Source organism: Lithobates pipiens, unplaced genomic scaffold (assembly GCF_037356315.1).
Source record: "Lithobates pipiens isolate NorthernLeopardFrog02 unplaced genomic scaffold, aLitPip1_a1.2 Scaffold_3, whole genome shotgun sequence".
Lineage (NCBI taxonomy): Eukaryota > Metazoa > Chordata > Amphibia > Anura > Ranidae > Lithobates > Lithobates pipiens.
The window spans coordinates 189,629,589-189,647,784 of NW_027507790.1; the positions used below are offsets into that span (position 1 = coordinate 189,629,589).

The 18,196-nt window shown below is 42.0% G+C and overlaps 1 protein-coding gene across 1 annotated transcript in view; it reads right to left on the reverse strand.

Annotated features, from left to right (window-relative positions):
• ADAMTS6 (ADAM metallopeptidase with thrombospondin type 1 motif 6) overlaps positions 1 to 18,196 on the reverse strand; it is a 441,127-nt gene that overhangs the window by 331,963 nt on the left and 90,968 nt on the right. Inside the window, exons 4-5 of the mRNA XM_077462633.1 lie at positions 7,079 to 7,247; positions 4,541 to 4,755 (exon numbers count right to left, since the gene is read on the reverse strand). Coding sequence (XP_077318759.1) covers positions 4,541 to 4,755; positions 7,079 to 7,247 — 384 coding nt within the window. The remainder of the gene's footprint in view (positions 1 to 4,540; positions 4,756 to 7,078; positions 7,248 to 18,196) is intronic.

Sequence of the window (18,196 nt, forward strand, 5' to 3'; positions counted from 1 at the left end):
CACCGACAGAATCTCCAACCCTCCGGAAACCGTACTGATCAATGGGGAAATGGAGTTCGAGGTAGAGGCTATTCTGGACTGTAGGAAGAGGCAGAACCAGACTCAATTCTTAGTCAAATGGAAAGGGTATGGACCTGAGGAGAACTCCTGGGAGCCGGAGACCAATATCCACGCCAAAAGACTCATCCGCGCCTTCAAGAAATCCTATCCGAATAAGTTGGCTCGATTAGGCATCCGGAGGCTGCCCCTTGGGGGGGGGCAATGTCATGACCACTCGGGCACTCCGGTCGTATCCAAGAGACTCACCCGTAGAGATCCGTCGTGGAGATCTCGTCGTTTCCCGTTGACGCGCGCTAAAGCCAGCGAACGCGTTCGCGTCAACACGAACGCACGCGCACACGCACGCAGGTCACGAACGGGTGCACGTCTACGCGCGAGGGCGCGCTGACCCGTCGTACGTCCGTTTGGCGCCCTAAGGCCTTCTTAAGTCACAGGCTCCCTTCCATCCGTGCTGTCCGGTCTACAGCGTGTCCGTGATCCGTGCTATTTGTATCTGAACCTGTTATCTGATTCCTGACATCCGGCTTGTCCCTTGACTCTGATCGATTGCTGCCTGCCTACGACCTTTGCTTGTTTGACCACGTTTCTGCCTCTTCCCTTTGTACCGTGCTGATCGTCTCCTGCTGACCCGGCCTGTATCTGACTACCGCTGTTCCTGCTACCCATCTGAGTTCCTGTGTTACGGGTCATCTGCTCACCAGCCAGTTTCCGCACTTGTGCCTACCGGCTACAGTCAAGTTCCATCCGCTGTTCCAGCCTGTTGTCTGTGCCCAGCTGATCATCTGGACCAATACCACCTGCCAGGCACTTGTGCCCTCTGAACTGTTGAATACCTGTTCCCACCTCCAGGGGTTCAATAGCCAGGGGATACGAGGGGCCGCTCCCTGCATTCCAGGCTCAAGCACCAGGTACGTGACAGGTGCTTTTGGGTATGTGGTAGCATGGACCTCTTCCTCTGTCCAATTGCCTTGTCTGAACACTGTTATGCGATGGAAGGGGGTGATGCCATTAACTCTTTTAGGTTCTGACCCCATCTGACATAAAACTTAAACAGAGTTTGACTCCCAACCAGGGCCGTCTTTAAGGCAGGGCAAAAGGGGCAGCTGCCCTAGGCCCTGTCATTGTTGTGGGGCCCAAAGCAGCTGCCTCATACTTGCCAACTATCCTAGTTTAAATTCCCTTGTTCCTTGAAATTTTAGTTCTGTGCTGTGTCCCAATATCTCAGTGTGAAGTGCTGGTACTAATGCTGCCCAGCTCTGCCCTATTGTTGTGTACACATGTAAATAACCAGCATTCATATGTAAATAGCGGCGGCATTACTAAGTAAATAGCTGCAGCCAGTGGCATTGATATGTAAATAAAGGGGACATTCATATGTATATCATGCCCCCCTGCAGTGAGGAAATTATGTGCTGTAACCTCTAGCAACCAAACAGTGAGCAGTATTACTGTACAGTAATCTCTAGCAACCAATTAACAAGCAGAAATCATTTGCTGTAACCTCTAGCAACTAATCAGTGAGCTGTAATGTGTACTGTAACCTCTAACAACCAGTCAGTAAGCAGTAGTGATATGCTGTAACTGCTGGCAACCAATCGTAATTGTTGCCTGATCTGATACAGTAAACTGACTTTAATTCTAGCTGCTATTTATTGTATGTCTTAGGGCAGGTGGAGAGTGAAACTGTATGGGGGGGGGCAAGAAAATTTTTGCCCAGGGTCCAATCAATATTAAAGACGGCCCTGCTCCCGACTCTACTAGATGTATAGGAAAGATGAGCTTAGAAGAGACTCTACCACTCTGCTCTGAATGGGAAATTGACAGTGTTTCCTAAAATACAATTGCACTGTGCCCCAGGAGCCCCCTAAATTTTTATGCAATTGCCAAATTTTCAGAAAGTCAGCTTTTAGGCACAACACTGAAGAAGACTGGGTTTGGGGAGCCCATTGGGAACACTTTGGAGGTCTTTCAATACACTAGAAAAACATTTAAAGTGATTGTAAAATCTTATTTAAAAAAAAATGTAATAAATAACAAACATTTCATATTTATCTGTTCTGTGCAGTTGGTTTTGCACAGAGCGGCCCGGATCCTCCTCTTATAGGGTCCCTCTTTGCTTCTCCTGGCCCCTCCCTCCTATTGAGTGCCCCCACAGTCAACAGCTTCCTATGGTGGCACTGGAGCTGAGTCAAAGCTCCGTGTGTCCATTCAGACACGGAGCCTGACCCGGGCCCCACCCCCTCTCTCCCTGATTGGCTGACTGAATTTGATTGTAGTCTATGGCACTGCTGCTGTGTCTCAGCCAATTAGAAGGAGTGTCCCGGACATCTCTTGAGAGAGATGGGGCTCAGGCAAATAATTAGAGGGGTGCTGGGGTGGCTGTTACACACAAAAGGTTTTTTATCTTAATGCTTAAAATGCATTAAAGGGTTTTTAAAACCTCTTTTTTTTTAAAAATAGCTAACATATTATACTTACCTGCACTGTGCAGTTCGTTTTGCACAGGGTGGCCCCAAACCCTCGTCTTATGGGGTCTCCCCAGCGTCCCGCGCAGCTCCTCCTGGCATCTGGAAACCCCCTAGGAGAAGCGCTCTCCCAGGGAGTTACCGTGCGGGCGCGCTCCGGAGCCCAGCATTTGCGTCCATAGACACAGAATACCGGATTCGGCCCTGCCCCCGGTGCCCGCATCCTGGGATTTGATTGACAGCAGTGGGAGCTAATGGCTGCGCTGCTATCAATCTATCCAATCAAGAGCCGAGAACCACGGCCTGAGTGGAAGAGCGCATCTCACATGGTTGAACTCACATTGGATTCAAACAGAAAATAGTGCAGGGATTTGTTTTTCCCCACATTAGAATCCAATCGCATGAGTGTCCTCATCGGGTTCACAGTTCGCACTGTAAATAAGATAAAAAAAAGTCTGCCTTTACAACTCCTTTAGATCCCTTTCACACTGAGGCACTTTTCAGGCACTTTCACGCTAAAAAAAGCACCTGAAAAGCTCATGAAAACCTATTTACATTAAAATCAATGAATGCTTTCACACTGGGGCAGTACACTGACAGGGCACTGCCCCAAAAATGCCCCTCTCTATTAAAATTAATGGAAAGCTCTTCAAAAGCAACCAGAAGCTCATCAAAAGTGCTCAGTGTTTTACTGGCAGTTTAGAAGCGCCTCAGTGTGAAAGGGCCCTTAAAGTGGTGTTTCACAGAAAAAAAAATTTCATTAAAATTCCTAAAAAAAAAATTGGATTTTTTTTTAACTCACCTCTAAATGTTGCTAGGGGGTCCCTCGTAGTCTGCCTCCTTCAGTGCCTGGGCTGGTGACATCACTTCCCCTCGGCGCAGGAAGGGCTCAGCTCTGCTCCCTCCCTCCTGTCAGGCATCTGGGACACGTGACAGTCCCAGATGACTGCGTGGCCAATCACGGCGCGTGGTGCCGCTCACGCATGTGCGGTGGGTGCCCACAGTTAGAATGTCGGTGCCGCCGAGCGGAGGGGGGACCCAGCAGGCTTCGTTCCCCCACATCCCTGGACCCTGGGACAGGTAAGTGTCCAATTATTAAAAGTCAGCAGCTGCAGTATTTGTAGCTGCTGACTTTAAATTTTATTAAATTTTTTTAAGGGGAACTCCTCTTTAAGTTACATTGTGGTGCTTACTTTCAGTCACTTTAGGTTTCGGCTGAGACAAGCTTGAACAAATTACTCCTAATTGGCTGAAAGACATTTTGCACACCGTCATTGCTTTCTGCACCTCGTTTATAATTAAGCCTCAACATGGGATACATAACTGTTAAACAAGTGTTCTCAACTTGATTAAACAATGTTTCTCTTTATAAGAGCTAGTATAATCGCTGGCAGATGTCAACTCATCTAAACTAGTATTTTCCAACTTTTTATTTTAACTTTTAAATTATGTATGCTGTTATAAAAGCAAATGAACAAGATGTACCTACTTACATTTATCGCTATATTTCAAGTACCCCTTATGCCTGAAGGGTACCCATTCTTTAAATGTGATTAAAGGGGTGTGCCGGTCACGTTTTTTATTTTTTTTAAGTCAGCAGCTACAAACACTGTAGCTGCTGACTTCTAATAAGGAAACTTACCTGTCCAGCGAGCCTGCAATGTCGCCCACCCCGCATATGGGGGAGATTTACTAAAACTAGACCACTCAGAATTTGGTGCACCTGTGCATGGTAGCCAATCAGCTTCTAATTTCAGCTTGTTCAATTAAGCTTTGAAAATAAAATCTGGAAACCGATTGGATTCTATGCACATCTTTGCTAGATTTTGCACTCACCACTTTTCATGAATCAATCTCGGTTCCCATACATGTGTCACGATTAGCATCATTCAGCCATGTAACACTTTCCAGACAAATTTTCTATTCAGTACTGATAGCTCAGGCTATCACAAATATGGCAGTACAGACTTGGGCGCTAGCAATGGACCAGTGATGGATAAAGGGGTCAAACTTACAATATTCATTACGCTCAATATGTAGTGTTCAATATCCTTTCGTCCATGGTATCCCACCATCATTTTGTCAGCCACCACAAGTGTCTCCACGAACCGTTCGACACTAACCGATCTCCTCTGCCGGCGAGGACCATTTTCTGTGTCATTATCCGATGGCACCGTAGGGGTAGTAAATGTATGATTTAACCACCAGGGTTTATGGTTTCCAGTGACATCTAAGGGAAAATCAAATATTAAATGACATAAACTAAATATGGTCTCCCATGCAAAGGTGTCCATGTGCCTACCACTTTGCTTTTGAAGTCAAATTAAAGTCAAATGGAACCCTAACTGGATACTATTTTATTTGCTAAAGCATATATCATAGGCAATCACCATGTTTTTTTTGTTTTGTTTTTCATTTTGAGCCTGAGTTCACACTAGCCGATCACATGCAATCTCTGAGCAATGTGAGTTCAGCCATACAGTTGTATGGCTTAACTTGCATTGGATTCGCACAGAAAATAGTGCAGGGACTTGTTTTTCCCCCGCACTAGAATCGGATCACATGGGTGTTCTCACCTATGCGACCCGATTCTTGTGCGAGTTCACAGTTCACACTGCAATCTCTGAACTAAACTTTATTAATGACACCAGCAGCGGTTCACATAAGGCAGTGTGAACTGCTTGTGGGGGAGGAGCACTGCGGGAACCGGCGCTGGAGTTGTGGCGGTTCGCGCATGCACAGGAATTTTTTGCGCATCGGAATTTGTAAAGACGATCAAAATTTCAAATCTGAACTTTTTACGACCGAAAAATAGAGAACCTGCTTTCAATCTTTTGCTAGCTGGAATTCTGCCAGCAAAAGTCCAATGGAGCATACATATGGTCGTAATTTCTGACCAAAAGTTCATACCTGACTTTTGCTGGCAGAATTTCTGATTGTCTGTATGGGGCTTAAGGCTTCGTACATACTGGGGCTTTTAGAAATGCTTTTCTCCCAGCAGGAGAAAAGCAGCTTCAAAAACTCACCTAAGCCACTTTTTTGCAACTGTGTTTATGCACGTTTAGGGGCATTTTTCTTTATTTCATTGGCAAGAATATTCATTTATTCTGGCCATTAAAATGAAAAAACATTCAAGCACTAAACATATCTAGCACTTAGGTGCCGTTAGATGTGTTTGTCTGCATTTAGGAGCGTTTTGTCATCTTTTGCTGTCTAAACTGTCCTTTCTTTAATACACAAGTGACTGATCATTTTTCAGCCTCTGAACTCCTGTAAATGCCTATGTGTGCACAGACCAATAGGCTAACATGGAGGGGCGTTAAGAGGCAGAAAAAAAAAATATCAAACACCCGTAAAACAGGAATTTTTTAGCTCAAGTGTGCAAGAGGCTTTACTGATGGCAACAAAAGTAGACCATGCCTGTGCAATTTGCCCCTTGTAGTGTTCATTGGGAAAGCATGCAACAGTGTGACAACACAGAAGATCAATTGGGAGGAAAATCCAGAACGCTGTCCTCCTATAACAGACAGTACCTTAACAACAGCCTTCACAGCAGGATTACTATGTATGATACCAATTAAAGCTGCAGATTTCTGTAGATTAAAATAACTTTCTTCCTGGAAACAATCTGCCCATAGCTTCTTTCAACCCTTCAACATTTTTCTCTCTTTCTCATCTTCTTTCATGCTGCTCCATTACACCACTTTTGCCTCTATCCTTTCCTAGCTTTGCCTTCAGACAGCCCTTTCTGGCTGAGTACAGTCTCCCAGAACTCCTGGATTTTTTGGCACTCCCTTCTAGGGGGTGCGCCAAACTGCTGGGCACCTGTTGGATGACCCTTACATGCTTATATCCCCATGACACTATTCCTCGGTGTATTCCTCTCCTTACCTACACGTGATTTATGTATGAATTGTTACCTTACTTAAATATACCTTATTGGGAATTGTTCTCTCATGCTAAATACTAATTGTTTCTTGAGCCTGCATGGGTATCCCCATGCTCCATTCGTAATGTACTTACCTAGTTGGCAATTGGTGCTAGCTGTACTTGCACCTGTATACTTGTGCTTTTTACTCATACGTTTTCTCAATAAAATATTTGAACAAGAAAACCAGAGAGTAACTGAAGAAATGTGAAAAAAAAAGTTTGAAACAAGTATGATATACTTTCCTATTTACTAATGCTAGCAAGATTAAAAACAGTCAATGTTGATTGAGAGATTGAAGTTTCACTTTAAGAGGAGCTTCTGTAACCCTCAGGAACCATTTAAGGCCTACTCTACCCATAACCACCACCCATTTTAATTTGACCTTCCCCACTGACTCAAATGGTACAATTTTGTCTAGATTTCACAAAAATTGAAATCATATTCAAACTCTTCATTTTACTCATCCCTAATCTTTGCTATTTTTATCAGCAAGACTCACCTTTCATAGGGATAAATAGTAACGCATATAAAATGGACCACACTGCATCTTCACCAAATGAAAAATGTAAAGCCTTATACTTTATTAGTAAAGAAGATGTTTGCTCCATTACACTTCTCTTACCTTTCACACCGCAGTGTCCTTTGCTACTTGAATGTCTCTGATGGATGGCAGACTTTCTGTAAATGACATGAGGGTGGCCCCTTTCCAAGCTAAAGTGATTGGAGTTTTCTGTTATGTTGTCTAAAGGTTCAATAAAATATTCTTCATCTTCAGTAGCGATTACGCCATGCTTGGATGGAAAAGAATAGGAAAGGGATTTAGACAAGCTGGGGAGACTTGAGCTATTTGCATTAATCCTGATGACATCTGGGAAACGTAACTTAAATGTGAATATTTCCATTTTTTTTTTTTTTTTAAATATACATCTTTGCAGAAGAAATGCAATAATCAACCTGCAGTGCTTGAAGTAAGCAGTCTGCTCTGAAATGAACATTACATCCACCTTCCCAGCGATTGCACAGATAATGTACAGATTCACATTTCATTGCAGAGCTCAGCAGCTGGACTCAACAGCCAGGAACATGAGGAAGGCCTCCAAGAGCTTCTACAAAGTCGGTCTCATCTTTACACACTGGAAAGCATCATTTATGCTCTGTGAAGTCATTGCGGAATGAGGCACTAGTCCCAAAATGTAAAGAAAGACCCATGTCTCAATAGTGATTTTGGGCAATTTTAGTGCGAAAGGACGAGATACACAGTAAAACATTATTATCAAAATGCTTTGCCAGCAGGAGCTGGATATCGATGCTGAAGTATTTAAATTTATGTGTAACCTGTAATGCTGCGTACACACAATCGGTTTTCCCATCAGAATAAACTCTGAAGGTTTTTCCAACGGAGTTCCACTGATACTGTCAGGGCGTACACACGATCACACCAAAGTCCGACCATCAAGAATGTGGTGACATACAACACGTATGACGGGACTAGAAAAAGGAAGTTCAATAGCCAGTAGTAGCCAATAGCTTCCGTCTCGTACTTTCTTCAGAGCATGCATCGTTTTTGGTCCATGTTCTATTTCTAGGTCCATCACAATTGTCGAAAAAAGGCATACACCTGATCGAAATATACGATGAAAAGATTCCGTCTGACTTTTTCTGTTGGACATTCCGCTCGTGTGTACGCGGCATAAAGGGCAAGATGGAGGTAACTAAAGAGGCAGATATGGGAAATATATACAAGACTTCATCCAGTTGATCTTAAACCCGGAATAATGCCCAAATTCCTGAATGAGGTATAAACCAGCAGGGACACTGTACAAAAGGGCCACAATATTTACCATGTCATCTGCATAATGATAGCCATTCAGAATCCTTTTAATTAAAGTGGAAGTAAACTTCCCTATCGTTTTCAGCCAAGAAAGCTGCCATCTTTGCCTCTGTTTAATCTTCAACTGCTATGGTGCTGCACATGTGATTCGTTATGACACCAGCTATTGGATGGTTTAATAGTTTAGCTGAGAGCACAGCCAATGTGCAGTTAGCATTCCCGGCATGCCTTTTTTTTTTTAACTGTTTAAATCGATGGGTTTACTTCCACTTTAAGGGGGAAACTCAGAGAAGCTCTGCTAAAGGTTAGATCGTGAGTGCAAACAGTAGGGATCACAGTGGGCGCCTCGGCCTTGTGCCCCTCTAAATAGAAAAGGAATCAGATATGCAGCCATTGACCCATATACGTGCTTGAGGAAGTATATATAGGATTTTTATCCAGGAAAAAAAGGTATTACCAAAACCAAATTTCTTTAGCACCTGAAAAAGGTAGGGCCATTCAATAGAGTTGATTTCTCTATGGGTATCTAGGTCCATAAGCACTCTAGGAGTATCTGAACTACTGGGAACCTACTAATTGGTAAACAGCTTCTGTAAATTTTTATAGGTGGACCAGCCAGGGATGAAACCAGTCAAGATACCAGAGTTTCATCAAGTGGCACGTATTTTGGAGAGGACTTTAAGATGTAAATCAGGGAGATAGGATGTTAGGACTCACAATAGTGAAGATCCTTATTAGGTTTGGGAATTAAGACAATGATAGCTTCTCACATAAACTCAGGAAGTGTGTGCTCCTCCAGATTATATTTATAATGAGAAAGTAAATGGGGCAGTACATATTCTTTATGAGCTAAATACCACTCACATGTCTCAATAGTGACCCTGGTACTGCCAATTCCTCACCAGTGACAGTATCACTATACAGGGCTATGCAGGGTAGATAAATGCTCACCTGCTTGTCAATCCTGTGCTGGATGTGAGCAAGATATCATTCTGTTGCTGGTGACTTAGGCCTCGTGCACACGGGTGCCTGGAACTCAATACAAGACAGTATGTGGGTATACATCAGTACTTGCTTAAACATGCAAAAGCATATGAACATACAACTCTGGATGCAGAATGTCCATATGCATGCGTATTCTTGCGTAAGTACTAACATATACCCACTTACAGCCACTGGTTTTTAATGCGGAGTTCCACCCAATTTTGAGAGGTGGTCCGTAATGAAAGACCACCTCTCCACTCCTCATTTTTGGATATTTAAAATATTTTTTTTGGAAGTACTAAAAGTACTTCCGATCCAGCTGGGCCACGGCCAAGGACGTCACATCCTCTCCTGTGGCCAGCCCCCCATTGTATTCTGGGACCTGTGTGTGTCCCAGAAGGCAAGCTGGGGATTCACAAAGCACTGTGCGACTCGCGCATGCAGCTCCACTGTCGGTTTCCCTTAGTTGGAATGGCGGCACCTGCACCCGATCCAATGGGCTACCTGGACAGGTAAGAGTTCTTATTAAAAGTCAGCAGCTACAGTGTTTGAAGCTGCTGAATTTGAAAAAAAAATGTTGCGGCTGTAATAACGCTTTAAGAGCGGCTGTATGAGAAAACACAGATAACTACAAATACAAGTACAGGGTTTCTGTCAGTAAGTGGGTAAAACTTCACCCACACAGCCAGTAAGAGAGCCTTCCATGGTGAGTATTTTCTCTGCAGTATTTCAAAGTCCTCTTACTAGCAAGTTGTCAGTAACAGGATCACATGTATGACTTTACTGCTGCTGTTTCTCCTCCCCTAGACCTCTCAGCCCCTTATGCCATGGAAAACAGAGGATATATGATCACTTTAAATAAAAGGGGGGGGGGGGGGTGGTATTTAAAATATTTTTTTATATCTATGCACAAAATTTTCCTTTCATTTAAATTTTAAACTGAATGGGTTGTTTTACTTTAACTGGCTTCTGGAGTGATCATATTACCTCTAAGGTTCACTAGGATGTTATCAGTCTAGCACATGCTTCTTCATTCAACTGTATCAAATCCTGTTCAGATGATTGCAAAAGGAGCAAACAGTGTGGCAAGACAGAGGGAAAAGCAAATAGAATTGTAGGGTGCATCACTAGAGAGGTCAACAGCAGAAGAAAAGAGGTCCTGATTGATTCCCCTATAAAGATCTTTAGGTATACCTAATTTAGAACACCGTCCAGTTCTAGAGACCTAACTTACAAAGAGATTGAAAAGATAGAACGAGTATAGACATGAGCAACGAAAATGGTCTGAGGGTTACAACATATCAGGGGAGACTTTTGGAACTTAATATGTACAGTCTGTAAGAAAGAAGGGAAAGAGGAGATGTGATTGAAACCTTTAAATTCATCAAGGGGGGGAATAAGGTTCAAGAGGGCAGTATTTTAAATATGAAGCCAAGATCAAAAACACGGGTACATGACTTCAAACTAGCAGGGGGAACGTTCGAAGTGATTCCTGGAAAATATTATGTTACCAAAGGAGTAGCTGATGCTTGGAATAGACTCCCAGCAGAGGTAGTGAGTTGATCAACAGTAAGTGGATTCAAACATGCTTGAGACAAACATGGATCTATTAGTCAGATAAAAAAAGTTGCCAAAAAATATTTAGAAATAAAAAAAAAGAAAAATGGAGCAGAATAGACGGACCACTTGGACTTTTTTCTGCCATCACTCTTACATGTTTCTGTTGAAGGGGGACCCTTTGAATCCCCGAAACATGTTGGCCTTTTATGAAACAAGAGTCTGAATAAAATTAAATCTGGACTTTATTTGAAGGTGCTCTCCTTCTTGCACACGGAAACCTTATTTGAGAAAAGAGTTGAACTTCAGCCACCACCATTCGGAGAGCTGTCAACAATTAATAATTTCCTCCACACTGATTTGGACCAGGCTAAAAACACCTCCTGACAGGAGGCGCATGGGCAGAGCCTGACTGAGTAGATATGCCAGCTTAGAGCTCTGCTCCTAAAGGGATGTTTCTGCCAGTTTCACCCGGTAAATATTGTTACGTAGTCTGCAAATAACCCCCGCCAATTAATGTAATGGTTGTTGGGAGTTCTCGCCTGAAAATTAAGCCAAAAAACAATCAAGAAGTGCTGCCTGAGGCTTCAGTCAGAATGGCACTAGCTGCATCCCCTCCTCCTGGTACTTCACACTCAGAAAAATCTTCTCAGCACTCTAAAGTATCTGTGGCAACATCTTTTACAGACCCTGCTTCTTCTTCTGTTCTGGGGCAATTTGAAAAAATGCTTCTCAATAAGCCCTTAAACTGACCTCAGATCATATAACAAACAAATCTGACTAGGGAAATTAGAGAACTGGGCCAACAAACTGAAAATCTTGAACTGTGGGTTGATGAACTTCAAAATAACACCCAGGCTTATGCAGTTGAATTTTAAAACCTCAATGAGGAAAAAATAGTCCTCCAATCTCGTTTAGAAGATTACAAAAATAGGGCCCGGTGTACCCAATATCCATATACGTGGAATACCTGAATCTGTCACTGATTTGCATGCCACTTTGCTATCCTTATTTTAAGAACTACAGCCTTCCATACCAGTCGAACGAACCAAATCACGCAAAGCTGATGGACCAATATAAACCATATTAACCACTTCCCGACCGGCGCACACACATTTACGTTTGCAGAATGGCACGGACAGGCAAATGGGCCTACAGGTACGTCCCTTTAAATTTGCCGCCGTGCCATTGCGATCGCCGGTCCCGTGGACTCGATCGCCGCGGTGATACCCACGATTGTCTCACAGGGAGGAACAACAGGGAGATGCTAATGTAAACAAGCATCTCCCTGTTCTGCCTAGCAACAGTGACACTGATCTCTGCTCCCTGTGATTGGAACAGAGATCAGTGATGTGTACGACACAGCCAATCCCCCCACAGTTAGCAACATGCCCCTAGGACACACTTAACACCTACACTGCCACCTAGTGGTTAACCCCGTCACTGCCAGTGTAATTTACACAGGAATCAGTGCATTTGTAAAGCAGTGATTGCTGTATAAATGACAATGATCCCAAAAATGTGTAAAAAAATGTCCAATGTGTCCGCCATAATGTCGCAGTCACAATAAAAATCGCTGATCGCCGCCATTACTAGTAAAAAAAAAAAATTATTAATAAAAATGCCATAAAACTATCCCCTATTTTGTAAATGCTATAACTTTTGCACAAACCAATCAATAATCGCTTATTGCGATTTTTTTTTACCAAAAATATGTAGAAGAATACATATCGCCCGAAACTGAGGAAAAAAAATGTTTTTTTTTTATACATTTTTGGGGAATATTTATTATATATATTATTAAAATGTAAAAAATAATGCGTTTTTTTTTCAAAATTGACACTCTTTTTTTGTTTATAGCGCAAAAAATAAAGAACGCAGGGGTGATCAAATACCACCAAAAGAAAGCTCTATTTGTGGGGAAAAAAAGGACGTCAATTTTGTTTGGGAGCCACGTTGCACGACTGCGCAATTGTCAGTTAAAGCGACGCAGTGGCGAATCGCAAAAAGTGGTCCGGTCTGAAAGTGGTTAAAGATCCTAAAGGCCGCTACCTCACTCTTATTGGGCACATTTCTGATGTTGCTGTAAGCATTGTGTCATATTATGCTCCTAATAAACAGCCATTATCATTTCTTTCCCATCTTTTTCATGTAATTGGTTCACACACGTTAGGTACAGTGATATTATGTGGAGACTCAAACCAAGTTCTTTTTCTTTCTTGGATAAATCTCCTCCTCTGATCGTGTGTACGCGGCATAACTCACCTGTCCCATTGTTTAGATATTAAACATGCTCTCAATGACTATCTCATTAATAACACTTCTGCAAATTCCTCTCACTCTTTGGGAAGCCCATAAACCCTTAATTCGAGGTACGCTTATCCGGCAAACATCATATCTCAAACGTGAGCGTAAGCGTCACCAAAAATTTGAAAATGACTTCAATCTGTGTCACAATGCATTCCAAAATTCTCCCTCCCCTTCTACAAAAGCTAAACTTAGAATATGGCCTGTTTCTCATTGACTCTGCAGATAAATCTGTAAATCAAAACACCTTTATTACCTCAAAGCAAAGAACCAGATGACCTATTAGCACGAACACTCACTGCAAAAAACTAGGACATCTATGCGACTCAAACTAAACCATGATTTATTCACAAGTAACCCTGTCAAAATTGTACACACATTCCGCTCAAATCTTGCTAAATTATATTCGCCCAACCATAATTTTAACCATGTTGCTGGTGATTGCCCACAAATTACTCTTCCAACACTCTCACAATCCCACTGAGAATGACTCGAGTGTCCCATCTCTGCAACAGAAGTCATTGCGACTATTAAGGTGACTATTAAGGCTCTAAAACTTAATAAACGTCCAGGCCCAGATGGATTTTCTGCTTCCTACTAAAAGAAATCTTCTGATATATTATTTCCTATCCTAACTGAGGCCTTCAATACATTGTTGAGGGCACATGCTTTTCGTTCAGAATCCTTAATGGCCATCATTTCCATGCTTCGTAAATCTAAATCTAATACAACCTCTTAGCCCCTGTACACATGGTCCGAGATTTCCACAACCAAATCCGTTGGATTTTGCCCGTTGGATTTTGTCCATCGGATCTTGTCCGAAACTGTTGCATACACACGGTCGGACAAAGTTGGTGAAAAAATCAGAGAACGTGATGACGTAATTTCGTTACGATGGGACTACATTCAGGCTAGTAGCCAATAGCTTTGATGTAGGAATTTGATCTGAGCATGTGTGGCACTTGGTCCGATCAAAATTCTCTACACATGATCGGAGTATGTCCGATCGGCCCAGTTGGTCGGGAAATATTTCCAACATGTTGAAAAATTGGGTCCGACGGATATTCAGACGGAATCAGTCCGATGCATACCACACACAGTCGGATTATCCAACGACACGGTCCGATAGGACACATTCCGACGGATTCTCCAACCATGTGTACAAGGGCTTAGACAAATTGCTGTCCTAGTTCGCTTCTTGACCCTTTCATGCCTAAGTCTATTTCAATGATCATGATCATGATCATGATATATATATATATATATATATATATATATATATATATATATATTTTTTTTTAGCAGAGACCATAGAGAATAAAATGGTGATTGTTGCAATATTTTATGTCGCACAATATTTGCACAGCAGTCTTTAGCCAAATTTTTTTCTATAATGTGAAAGATGATGTTACACCGAGTAAATAGATACTTAACATGTCATGCTTTGAAATTGCACACACTCGTCGAATGCTATGGTGCTTAAAAATTTCCATAGGTGACGCTTTAAACATTTCTACAGGTTTCCAGTTTAGAGATACAGAGAAGGTCCTGTGCTAGAATGCTTGCTCTCACTCTAATGATCACGGCAATACCTTACATATGTGGTTTGAACACTGTTTACATTTGCGGGCGCGACTTACGTATGTGTTCGCTTCTGCGCATGAGCACGAAGAGACGGGGCTCTTTCAATTTTTATTTATTTTTATTTTTTATTGTATTTTGTTTTTTTATTTTCACACTGTTGTAAAAAAAAAAAATGTTTTGACCATTTATATTGGTGTCACAAGGAATGTAAACATCCCTTGTGACAGTGATAGTCAATGACAGGTACTCTTTAGGAGGGATCTGGGGTCTATAAGACCCCAAATCCCTCCTTTGCACTTAAAAGTATTCACTCTTTTTTTTTTAATTGCCGCCATCGGCACCCGAGTAAAACCGGAAGTGATGTCATGACATTGCTTCTGGGCTACTAGATAGGAGACCCGATCTAAGCCAATTCTGGCTTCATTCGGGTCTTCGGCCAGCTCACAGACATGTTGGCTGGTCGCTCAGGTCTCCCGGTGGGACGGAAGGCGCCAGGGATGTCCCCTCCCCCTCTTTTAGTCACATTGGCTGTTATCACTAGGAAGCCAACCGCTGGTTCTAAAAAATGGAACTGGGGTGATGCCTGCAGCTGCATATTTGCATATGGTCAGCGTGAAGGGGTTAATATTGACATTAAACTTTTAGCTAAAATACTTGTGACTCGCTTGAATCAAGTAATAGGCAAACTTTCTGATCGACCTCAAGTTGGGTTTATCCCCTGCACCAAGCAAGTGATAATATTCGTAGAGCTTCTTCACTCACCCATGTTCCTAAATCCAGGCGTCTAACTGCGTGTTTTTTATCGCTCAATATAAGAAAAGCATTTGCCACTGTCTCATGGCCATACTTACAATATATTCTTCAAAAGTTTAAAACAGAACCTTTCCCTAATGGAAGAGGCACACATCAAGGATGTCCTGTCTCCTGTTTGCACTCCTTATTGAACCCTTGGCCAATTGATCCAAAAAAGGTATTGAATTATCTGGATGCCATCATAAAGTATCTCTTTTTGCAGATGACATGTTACTCTTCATGTCATCTCCCCATATCACAGCACCTAATCTCCTCTCTGTCCTAAACCGTTTTGCACACATTTTGGGCTTAACAGTTACGGTAACTATAAAAAATCTACTGCACTCAACATTTCCTTGCTTCCTTCAAACCTTAAGCTTGCTAAAGATTCACTTCCCTTCTCTTGAATACATCACTTCCATACCTAGGAATACAACTCACTCCTAAGATAACTGACTTGTACTAAGCTAACTTCCCTCCATTACTAAAACAGGTTCCTGAATTATCACAATGGTCCTCTACCCCTCTATCCTTGATAGGCAAAATGAATGTAATTAAAGATGGCTATATTGCCCAAGTTTTTATATCTTTTTAGAGTCTTGCCCATCCCAGTTCCATCTAATTTTTTACAGCTTATACAGCACAGCACATAATTATCTTCTTTATCTGGGGTAAAACAAAACCAAACCTCAAACCTCTAAATCCACTCTCTCCGTCTCCCACTATGCTGGGGAGGTTTAGGTCTCCCAAATATTTCTGCTTACAATCATGCTGCACACCTTACACATTTACCAAAATATCATGCAATCAAAGAAATTCCTTTATGGGTAACAAATTAGTCTATTGGCTGTGACCCTATTTCAGTATCTAACGTGTTATAGTTACAGTAAGACAATCTGATGTGGTACTTCTATTCGCAATCCTATCACAAAACATTCTTTATCCATCTGGAACAATTTCAAAACTTCTCTTGGCCTTCAAACTCCTCATTTACCTCTCCTTTCTTTTGTTAAAAATCCCACTTTTTATCCTGCCTGGATGTCTCCTAATTCTTTCAAAGCATGGACTACGGCTAATTTATCCCATTTATATAATTTGGTGTCTGCCTCCTTCATATGTCCTTTTCATACTTTGTGTGATAAATTTGGACTTTCTCAGTCGGAACTGTTCCAATATTTGCAAATCAAAAAAAAATTCCAACCTTATCTCAATTCCAACTCCCAACAATCCCAGATGTCGCGTTTTGAACACATATGTATTTATGGCCCTCATGCTACAGGACTTGTTTTCTTTTCTCTATAAGCAAATTTTAGCTAGTATTAACACTGGTCCCCCTTCATATGTCTCTGAATAGTAGACATGTGCGCCGTCAATACATTTTTTTTGTTTCATTTCGTTCCATTTCATATTAGCCGTTAATTCGTATTTCGTAATTCGTGTCTGAAATTCAATTTGGATTCGTAGGAAATACAAAAGTTCATAAACTTTCCATAACAATTACGAACATTCCTTATGATGAATTTAAAAAAGCAAAAAACACCTTTCTCAATATGGCAGTTGTCGACTCATGATGCTCATTTTGAGGGGCTCCCACCATCGCTGTGCTGACTTCCTCCTGGGGCTGTACCCCTGCTGTGCTCATTAAGAGGATCTCCCACCGTCCCTGTGCTGTGCTGACTTCCTCCTGGGGCTGTACCCCTGCTGTGCTAATTAAGGGGATCTCCCACCGTCCCTGTGCTGTGCTGACTTCCTCCTGGGGCTGTACCCCTGCTGTGTAAATTATGAGGGGCTCCCACCATACCTGTGCTGTGCTGACTTCCTTGGTTTTTAATTAATCATAACAAATAATCGGAATTATTATGACAATAATAAAACAATATTAACGAACATTCTTCTTTTGTCTGATTCTGAATCTCCCATCCACTACCAGTACCAGTCTCCCACTCCCATATTAAAAAAGGTAATTTTCCCAACCCTCACTCAGCAGCAGAAGAAAACCTCTGATTGGTCAACAAAACACCAGTCACGTTTCCGTAATGGAATTTGGATCCAAAATTCGTCAACAACATTTCGTATTTCGTATACAATTCGGAAGCATAGAAATTTGTATTTGGGATGCTTCAGAATGTGCGAATTTTCGGAAATTCGTACAAATTTTTCGATTCGTACAAAACGAACCGCACATGTCTACTGAATGGGAATTTGTCTAGCATGTGGTCCGCCACTAAGTCTGCTTCTTCTAATGTTGTTGCTGTAGAAACAAACTTTAAAGTGCTAACCTGTTGGTATTTTTTCTAGAATATTGAAATTTGCTTCTGATTACCCTGGAGCTTGTTTTCACGGCAGTCCGGAGTCTGGCACTCAACTTCATTTATGGTGGGATTGCCCAATTGCCCAAAAATTCTGGAAGGCAGTTTTTGACTTAGCCTCCAAAACCTTTGATACACCTATACAGTCCAATCCTGCTACAGTCCTATTAAACCTGAAACCTGATGACACACTATTATTGCCTTGGTAATTTTCTTCTATTTGCCTTGACTATCATTTCTATTGATTTGGGATCGCATCACCTTGTAGCCCCCCCCCCCCCCATTCCCTCTCCCCTTTCTTTCTACCCACGTCTCTCTATCTCTTCCTATTTTTTGTTTTCTACCTTTCTTTTAATATTGTGTGGTACTTACAGTG